The 10,005-nt window shown below is 34.8% G+C and overlaps 2 protein-coding genes across 5 annotated transcripts; one reads left to right on the forward strand and one right to left on the reverse strand.

Annotated features, from left to right (window-relative positions):
- Window positions 1–2,317: 2,317 nt before the first annotated feature.
- Window positions 2,318–4,714, forward strand: LOC18589132 (E3 ubiquitin-protein ligase SIRP1-like). Of its 4 annotated transcripts, XM_088809539.1 has the most exons (3): window positions 2,318–2,480; window positions 2,581–2,721; window positions 3,300–4,714. In XM_088809539.1, exon 3 carries the CDS (start codon window positions 3,365–3,367, stop codon window positions 4,466–4,468), a length of 1,104 nt encoding a protein of 367 aa, XP_088665665.1. In that variant the 5' UTR covers window positions 2,318–2,480; window positions 2,581–2,721; window positions 3,300–3,364; the 3' UTR covers window positions 4,469–4,714. The 4 variants fall into 4 exon arrangements, with proteins under 4 accessions (XP_088665665.1, XP_088665666.1, XP_007014038.3 ...); XM_088809540.1 differs by lacking the exon at window positions 2,581–2,721 and having other exon boundaries at window positions 2,318–2,503; XM_007013976.3 differs by lacking the exon at window positions 2,581–2,721.
- A 673-nt stretch (window positions 4,715–5,387) lies between these two features.
- Window positions 5,388–8,883, reverse strand: LOC18589131 (Pyruvate kinase family protein). Its single transcript, XM_007013971.3, has 3 exons — window positions 8,275–8,883; window positions 6,753–7,211; window positions 5,388–6,434 (listed from the first exon to the last, which is right to left on the reverse strand). The coding sequence occupies exons 1-3, from the start codon at window positions 8,521–8,523 to the stop codon at window positions 5,622–5,624; spliced, it is 1,521 nt and encodes a 506-aa protein (XP_007014033.3). The 5' UTR covers window positions 8,524–8,883; the 3' UTR covers window positions 5,388–5,621.
- Between the last annotated feature and the right edge of the window lie 1,122 nt (window positions 8,884–10,005).

Below are 10,005 nucleotides of genomic sequence, written 5' to 3' on the forward strand. Positions count from 1 at the left end.
TTACAAACTATTATTTTTATTTCAAAGGTTTAAAAATAGGTTTTCAAAAAAACCTTAAAAAATCCTTTTAAATGAGTTTGTACCTGTCGAGACGATGGTATTAAGTTTTGTTTTGATACGTGATCATACTTGGCACATAACTCGCACCTTGGGATGTTTGATTTTGCTCTGGGATTAAATTCCTAAACTCTTTGAATATTTGATATGTTGAGAGGCAAACGTTGATATTGTTCAAAATGGATTACTTACATTATTTTTAAAAAGTATCTTTGACAAAAACTCTTCCATTTAGCTTGTTCTTCCTCCTCATATCTACTCATGAAGTTATTTATAACTCACACATGTAAGATGCACTTGCTTTGCAGATCAATAGTTGCTTGGCTTGCTGTCTTTTGGGAAAAGCCAATACTTTAGTCAATCTTGGGTAGGTGAATATATGGCATCCAATAAGCGTCTACCTTTTTGTTTCGAGTCGTACTCCGCTAGTCCTATTTAGTTTGATTGTTCATGCTTGACTGTTATGGATTTGACTATGTTTATGTCTTGTCTTAAATGACATGTATATGAGATATGCAAGAAACAACTGCTTTGTATTTGCCACAGGACGCCTTATATTTGTCATTTAGATATGTATTGCTTTTGCATTTTGAGCACATAAGCTTGTAGACTAGTATGATATAGTCTTATGTGACATAATATGTTCATGCATGTTGGTGTACGGTTCCATGGTAATGAGTCCCATGAGGTAATTCCAAGTATTTGATTTGAATTGTACATGTTAGGCTTGCATGGGTTTAATAAAAAACTTATATAAACAACTATATCTCTTTGAGAATATAATATTTGATTTGATTTGAGGAAATCTCATGATGACAATATCTCTGTTAATATAAACAACTAAATTATTTGTAAGAAACTTATCATCCATTTTATTTCAAAGTCTTGTCTTTTTCAATACAAACGTCTAAAAAATTAATGTAATCAACATCCAATATTCTTATTTTATTATATTTAAGTTTATAATACTAAATATTAATTTATAATGTATAAAATATAAATAGTTAAATACGATATACAGAATTAATAATTTTTTCTTATACTTAAGATAATTTCCTTTCAACTAAATATAAAACGTAAAGCATATTAGAAACATATACTCAAGATAATTTTTTCTTATATAATTAGGATTAATAAAAAATAATATATTAGTGAAATTTTAAACAAAAACCAATAATGCAACACTAGAACTTATATTTGAGAATTATATATACAATAATTTTTTAATTTTTAAAAATTAAAATCATTAAAAATAAAATTCACATAACAGAAAAAAAAAACCATGACAAGTAGGAGATATAGCTTATATAACAAAAAAATATATGGTTGATGATTCGTAGAAATTAAAAAAAAAATCTGTAGAAACTTAAAATATATAAGCAAATAGAATATAATTGATAAAAATAAATAAATAAAAATAATAATAACAATATAAATAGAAAAAATTAAATAAAAACTTTATCTCTTTATAATTTCACAATATAAAAACAAAAAAGAAAAGAAGGAATGATAGGTGGAGAAACTTAAAAAATTAAAAAAATTAAAATTTTGAGTAAAATTGAAAGAGACTTATAAGGTCATTTTATTATTTTTTAATATATTAATTATTTAAAAAATTATTAAAAAATATAATATATAAAAAATTTTAAAATTTTTCTCATAACAAAAGGATGCTCCGTCCCTCTATATATATATATATATATATATATATATATATATATATATATATATATTATAAAAGCAAATTATAAAAAAAAAAAAAGTGAAAAGAAATTATTGATTTTGTTAATTCGTCAAAGTAGAGAAAATAAGTGACTTCGAATTACTCTCTCAATTTATTGCAGATGTAATTATTATAAATAATAAATAACAATCGTGGCTGTCACTTTATAGCTTAGGTGGCAGCATCCGCACCGTATAGTGTAATTTGGTGACAGTCCAGTGGATGGAACCAAAGGGCAAAAGTATCGATTGATTGGATTTTGAAAAGTTTCAGACATCTATTAAACACTGCCACCTCACCACGCGTTTTTTAGTTCTTTCATGCGAAAGATTCGATTTTTTGAAGATTAAAAAACATTTCTTTAATAAAAAATATTATTAACACTAGAAGATATATATATATATATATATATATAAAAGAAAAGAAAAATCCAACAAAATTTTACATTTTACCGCAATGCAAAAATAATATCATTATTACTTAATTAAGGGTAAATGTAAGTTAATTAGTACTTAAAAAAAATTTCAGAGAAGAAAGAGATAGGAGAGAACGCGTTTGGGTTGTCCTATAATGAGAAAAAAAGTAACTCTGTAGCCATTTCTTTCTCTTTTCTTCGACACAAAATCAACCCAAGATTCTTCGTCATCTTCTTTTTGCTTTCTTATTCGAATTCGCAGCCACCCACAATCTAAAAGAAAAGGTAAGAGAAACATAACATCTAGGGTATGTTTCTGGGCTCTGATATCCTTTTGTTTCTGGATTCTAATTATTGAACTGATTTTGGTTATTGATTGTCATAGGTAATTAATTACGAAGGGATATATATATGTTTCGGTCAAATCTTCGGCTTTGAGAGAATTCGAATGGGATAGTTCCAGATCCTTCTACCTCGTTAATTTCACTAAACCTACCTCATTTTTCTGTGTGTCATAACCCATAAGGTTAGTAGGTGGCTTGGCCCTCTCTAACATAAATAAATTCTGATCCAAGAAAAGCCTTTTCTGTGAAAAAATATCCTTTACTGTTTCCAGACCTCCCCTTTCTGGGATATGTGGTTGTTATTTAGCAGTTTGGAGATTCTGGGTCCCTTGTTTTTTGTTTCTCCTTTTTTTAATCTTGTGTTCTTTGGGGAGCTCTTTTCAAGCTCCGCTCTTGCTATTCTTTTTCTCTTGGTAAGGTTTGCAATTTTGTGGTTATTTTTGTAGTGGTTGTTCTGAATCTAGGACTTCAATTCTTGATGGATTCTCATTTTCTTTCTTCTTTTCTTCTTTTTTTTTTTGTTATATAAAATGATCTTAAGGGGTTAGGAATTGGATCTAATTACATAGCTGTATGATTTGGGTGCTTGTTTTTCTTCCTGTGTCAATCACATCTTGGAAAAGGTTTTGTTTGAAGGAGAATCCATGTGTAGATCTGCTGAATCTTTCCAATGAATAATCTTTTTGGGTGGATTGCTCTCCGTTTGAGTTGACTGTATTTGGTTTTCCTGATGCTATTTGCTCTTGCTTGTTTGTGACAGATCCCCAAGAAGAGGAAAAGAGAAGAAATTTGTGCTGAGGAAGGAGGAGATAGGCCTAAAAGGGAATGGAGGAAGCAATGGCAGCAAGGTACTGGTGTCACCAATGCTCTCGAATAGTGAATCCCATCATGGAGGTTGAGATTAAATGCCCAGTATGTGAAACTGGGTTCATTGAAGAAATGAGCAGTGGTACAAGAGACAGTGAAGACATAGATTCTGATATTGGATCTGATCGAGCACTCTCTTTGTGGGCACCAATCTTGTTAGGTATGATGGGTAATCCCCGTCGCCGCAGAAGACATAGACGTATTGACTTTGAAGAAGAGGATGATGACAATGATGATGGTGAAGCCCGCCATGGAGGAGATACTGATTTGGACAGAGAACTCGAATCCATCATTAGGAGGAGGAGAAGGAGCTCTGCAACAATTTTACAGTTGCTTCAAGGTATTAGAGATGGAATGGCATCTGAAGCTGAGAATTCTGAGAATGATAGGGACAGGGATACCAGCAGGGATAGAGATAGGGAAAGAGAGCGTGTAATTTTGATCAATCCTTTCAATCAGACTATCATTGTCCAGGGTTCTTATGATTCCAACCAGGGTGGTCAAAACCAAAACTCCAACCATATAGGGTCTTTAGGTGATTATTTCGTTGGGCCTGGTTTAGACTTGCTGTTGCAGCATTTAGCAGAAAATGACCCAAACAGATATGGGACTCCACCGGCTCAAAAAGAGGCAATTGAAGCCATGCCCACTGTGAAGATTGAGGAGAATCTGCAATGTTCTGTGTGTTTGGATGATTTTGAGGCTGGCTCTGAAGCAAGGGAAATGCCATGCAAGCATAAGTTTCATAGTGGGTGTATATTGCCATGGTTGGAGCTTCATAGTTCTTGTCCAGTTTGTAGATATCAAATGCCTGCTGATGAATCAAAACTTGATACTGAGAGGCCAAGAAATAACACCAACCAAAGAGAGAGTGAAAACAATGTTCATGGTAGTGGTGAAGAGGGTGAAGGAGATGGGAGAAGTGGGAGTGGAAGAAGGTTCTCATTCCCATGGCCGTTCAATGGGTTGTTCTCATCAGGGTCTCAGGCTGGTGGAGGCAATTCATCCTCTGCTTCTTCGGGCTCTCAGTCCGGAAGTGCTTCTCAAGCAGATGAGAATTGAGTATATTTTTATAAGTCGGTTGTATGAGCATCCGGTTGTCTATGTTGCTTAAATATTCTGCCATGCTTATGTAAATAGTTATTTTACACTGAATTTGAATCTTGGGAAAATGAAATTGTGTTTCTCTTGTATGTTCTGTATTCTTGTAGATCCTTTTGCCCCATGGAAGAGTTTCTGCTGCTATTTTACCTGCTCCTGATATATGTAATTTTCTTTCTTATTCATCATAGTAATTGGTCTTTGTCATTCTTTTGTTTGCCTTGCTTGGCTGGCTTGGTTGAAAGGTTCAACTGCGTGGGCGTTGTAAATGCTTGAATGGGAAAATTAACATTTGATACGGACTATATTCACCGACATCATGGCTTGGAAATTTATATATTATTTCAGGGAAAGGGAAACCTCCCACAAGCTCATAAATAAGTTGATAATATTTAATTTATTTTTGGACGACATAAAACGATGGACATGTAACTGCCCAGCATTTTCTCGATGCATCTTTCCTTGACTTTCATCATTCATAAATTATGATGTAAATGGTAGCTTCTGCTGATCAAGCAACAACCTACCTAACATTCAAGCCTCACAATTCCTTTACCTTTTTATTTATTTACTTTTTATTTCATCATGAAAAGCAGATATTGCCATTTACTTACAAGAGCCCTTCGCTGCATCAATCAAAAAACCCAGCAGAAGAACAGCCTACTCCCACTGAAATAGGACTTGCATCAAACACGAAGCACAAACTGAGAGGGGCAGTAACAGTAGTGATTTCATCGGAAACAAAAATGCAGTGCAATGCAAGACTGTACTAACGCTCAGTCACACAACCCTGTTCATGTGACATTCTAGAGTCTTAACACTCTGGACACCTTCAAGCCTCTTACCCATGGCAGTGCTATCAGTTGATAAATCACTCAAGGAATCAAAATGAGATCACCTCTCAACAAAATCATAGTTACATAAAAAAGTCTAATATTCAGTGTTTAGTACGCAAATCATCAGCACATTTTACTTGTGATATTAGATCACATTTGTTGCATCAAAAAAATAAAACACTAAAAGCTGCTGACATCAGAAGCAGCATTTATCCCTAGTACCGAGGAAACTCCCAAAAATGACATTCAAAATTGAGGCAAATATCACCAAGGTGAACTCACTTCACAGTCAAGATCTTGATTACAGATGCAGTTCCAATCCGATGCAAAGCAACAACTGAATCCCCATTCTCGCAAAGTCCCTTTGCCTTGGCATGCTGAATAGCAAAATCCAATGCTTCTTCTGTTGTCTCTTCATGAGAAGCTCTGGCAGAACCAGCATATAGAACCGGGATCAAACCACGAAAGATTAAGCTGTGCCTTGCAGGACTTTCATCACTGCATGACCAATCAAAAGAATCAGTCTTGATCTCGGGGACAACCACAGACAAAATGGGCATTCCAGGCCTGTACTTAGCCACCAGCTTGGCAGTACTTCCTCCCCTGGTTAAGACCAAAATAAGAGCAGCTTTCGCTGAATTGGCTGTTCTAACAGCTGAAGAAGCCAGGCTTTCTAATGGACTCATTGGCACTGGTGAGTGTTCCATAACCCTTTTGAAGACGTCTCCATAATCAAGTGTGCTTTCTGCTTCTACGCAAATTTTGGCCATGGTCTGAACTGCAAGTTCCGGGTAAGCTCCAGCAGCAGTTTCACCACTTAACATCACACAGTCTGTGCCATCAAGAACGGCATTGGCAACATCAGTGGCTTCAGCCCTGGTTGGCCGAGGAGACTTTATCATGGATTCCAACATCTGTGTTGCTGTGACAACAGGTTTTCCTTGGATGTTACACTTGTAAACCATCACTTTCTGTGCCAGAAATATCTTTTCAATTGGAATCTCCATTCCAAGATCACCTCGTGCTACCATAAATGCATCTGAATTTGCGAGGATGTCATCAAAATTTGCCACCCCTTCTTGATTTTCAACCTACCAGATCATTTTCAAGGAAAAGACCTCAGGAGAAATCATAATGGCATAATATAATAGTAACCTGTCTACGTGGATATATGCATTAGGCATAATTTTTCTTCACAATCCGACATGCATTGTTAGTCTCTCTAACCAATTGTCATGTTTGACTTTCACTATTATATGACTTTTCCCATTCAAAACTTCCTGTTAGCAAAATGTTACCACCGATAGATTTCTAATGAAGTTAGGCAAAAGCAAATGAAATTATTGGTTATGGTTCCTTATTGCAAATAAAACAGCATATAAATCACATTTGAAATTCTTCAAACATACCTTTGACATGAGAAGAATATTCTTAGCATACTTTCCAAGCAGCTTACGAACCTCCACCAAATCTGAGCCCTTTCGAACAAATGAAAGAGCAATCATGTCAATTTGGTTGGGAACTCCCCATTCCAAGATATCTTCCTTGTCTTTGTCAGTCAAGGTAGGGAGGTCAACAATGACCCCTGGAAGATTTACATTCTTCCTCTCACCAAGAACTGCAGAGTTCTCACAGCGACAGTGAACCAAACCCTTTTGTTTGTCGCAAGATAAGACTGTAAATGAGATTGTCCCATCTGCGCAAAGTATGACCATCCCTGGTTTGACATCCTCAGCCAACTTTTTGTAACTCATACTTATCATTTTCTCATCACCCTTTATGCTATAGTCAGTAGTTATTGTGATTTCTTGACCTTGTTTCAGCTGAATTTTTCCATCCTTCAGAAAACCAGTTCGAATCTCAGGACCCTGGAAGTTTAACATATGAACAAACAGTTAGGATTGGTCAGCTTTACCATGTTCTATTAAGATTAAAATAAACAAAACCTTTCAAGCTTTAGATAAGAGTCTGGACATTGGTTATGTGAATACACAGAGCTGTTCAGATGCTCTGTACATGTTTTAAGCAAAGAAGTAAAGCAATATATTAGAGGTTAGAGAATTGGTTTTCTGAAGAATAGTAACTGTGACTTATAAATAAATAGCATCAAATCAAGTCTTATATTACAACTTAAGATCTTTTACCCTACAACCATTGCTGGTTCTAACAAACATAATCATCATGATTATCATCTATCCTCCTCATAATTGGCTACTTAGTGTAGTTAAAAATAAGCTTTGACTATAGAAATCAAATGTCTTTCTTAAATGCAGATATCATCCACTTCGCCCATGATTGGCTGATTAGCACAGTAAAAATTTGCTCGGAATGTGGGAATCAAATATGCTAATTTTTTTTTGGTAATAACCAAATATGTACAACCCAAAAGAAAGTAAATGGGACCCTATACTTCTGAAGCCAATGATATTCAAACTTTGTATAATCAATCACAGCTTAATTTCTTCTTATTTAGAATAAGTACTGCTAAGTCATGAAACAACCAAACAAAAGGCTACGCAGTAACTAAGATATACTGAGAAACCCTTGATTCTTACATAAGTAAATAAGGCTAGCATTCTTTCATTGCGCTTGATCTCAAAAGGAGCAGAGGGAAGTTGATGAGGTGAACAGCTGGATAATAAATTAAAAAACTTTGATTGTTGCGAAGCAAATTCTTGAAGCATGTACTCCTCCTCAGTCCTCACAATATTACTAATAGATGTATTTCATAATAAATTTTATATGGTATACTTGTAAGAGAGAATAAAAACGTTCAATGAATTTGAAGGTTAACCCACATCTGATCTGATCATCTTGATCTTAGAAAGAAACCACATACAAGCAATCGGATCTCAAACAAACTAATTAATAGCATCAATTAAAAAGGAAAAGAAAGGCAAAAAAAAAAAAAGAAGAAGACTTTGTATTTACCTTGGTATCGAGCATGACAGCACAGAGAATACCGGTGTTGAGCATGGCGGCCCTGAGATTGTCAAGGGTTTCCTGATGGTAGGCGTGAGATCCATGAGAGAAGTTGAAACGAGCAACGTTCATGCCAGCCCTCAACAGCTTCTCGATCATAGGCACTGACCTCGATGCAGGCCCCAGGGTGCACACGATCTTCGTCTTGGACTTCTTCTCCATTTCCGCTGTCCCTTGATGATGATTATTCATTTCCATTTAAGTAACAAGTGATCTGTTAGAGGAGACCCAGGCGCAGGCGTAGAAGATGAGACTTGTCAAAAAGATGATTGCTTTCCTCCTCGTAAACAAAAACAGGAGAAAGAGGAAATAAAGGAGACAAGCGTGCTTGGCCAAGGTTTTATTTATTTATTAACTAACTAATTAATAAGAAAAGTAGCAAAATAAAAAGGAGCAAAGGGAGTTCCCTGCTTTTGGTCCGCTTTGCTTGAGCAACAAGCTGGGAATCCCTGCAAGAATAATAATACGTCGGATCCTCTTGCCTGCCTGCCTGCCTTTGGTTTCGAGAAACCCGTGGACTTTTATTTTCCCCCCCGCCAAACCACTCCTATCTCTTTTTCTATACTATTACGCGTTAATTAATACTTTGATTTCTTTTTCTAAACTTGACATGGAAATATATCAATAACCATTTAATTAAAGTTATCCCCAAGTAAGGACCATTCTCAATTAAAGAGCAATTCACCAATTGTTGATAGTTACATGGCAATTTTCTCTCTTTTTTTTTTTTTCAAGTCTTTGTAGAATGGTGCTGCTTTGTGTTTCTTAAAAATGAAAACTAAAATATTCTCATGGACGAAGTCACCACCCAAAAGCTTAGAGATTACACCCAAAAACTCTAACAACCCTCGAACAATGGAAAATAATTTACCCAGAAATCACATGTTCACTTAAAAGTAGATTTGGTAATTCATGTTCCCAACTAATTCAAAGATCGTTTTCTTCTTTTTCTTGAATGCAACTCTTGAAATGTTATCCACTCATCAAGGTTTAGACAATGATTTCTTAAAACACTATGCATTGACAAAGATGAAAGAAACCATATGAGCTACACCTATACGGAGAGTTGGACTTTTTTATCGTTGATTAGTGTTACTTGATGTTTTTGGTTGTGTTTCAGTTTCCTTTTAGTGAAAAGAAAGTTCTAATTACCCTTTTCTAGCTAGCACTAGGTTTTGTAAGCATAAGCAATTTTAATACCATCCGAGTCAATTACCATTGGAGGTTGTATACTTGGATGACTTTGTGGTTTGTTACAACTCAGCTTGGTGCAGTAGATTGAAATTTTGCTGAATTCTTGTGTTATCCACTCCATGGACATTAGATATAATGATTTTTATCTTTTATTAGATGAGGTAAATAATCAAAATATGATTCACTTTAGATAGTATCTAACGCAGCAAGTTAACGTAAAAACAAAAATTAGCACTTGATTAAGCTGTTAAGGTTAACAACCAAGTTTTCAAATATTGAAACTTAAACTTAAGTTTGAGAGAAGAACTTAGTAATATTATTTGATGATCCTAAAAACTAAGCCTAAGGGTCCTATTTATAGTATTATAGGTCCAAATCTTAATAAAACTCTACTTCTAGTTGTCTAGTACAACTAGAGTAATTAACAAGAGATTTAAATAAAATAAATGTTCTATTCCTAATTAAAACAAGTAAATATCTAGCATG

The sequence above is a fragment of the Theobroma cacao genome, chromosome 9 (genome assembly GCF_053813885.1).
Source record: "Theobroma cacao isolate CCN51 chromosome 9, ASM5381388v1, whole genome shotgun sequence".
Lineage (NCBI taxonomy): Eukaryota > Viridiplantae > Streptophyta > Magnoliopsida > Malvales > Malvaceae > Theobroma > Theobroma cacao.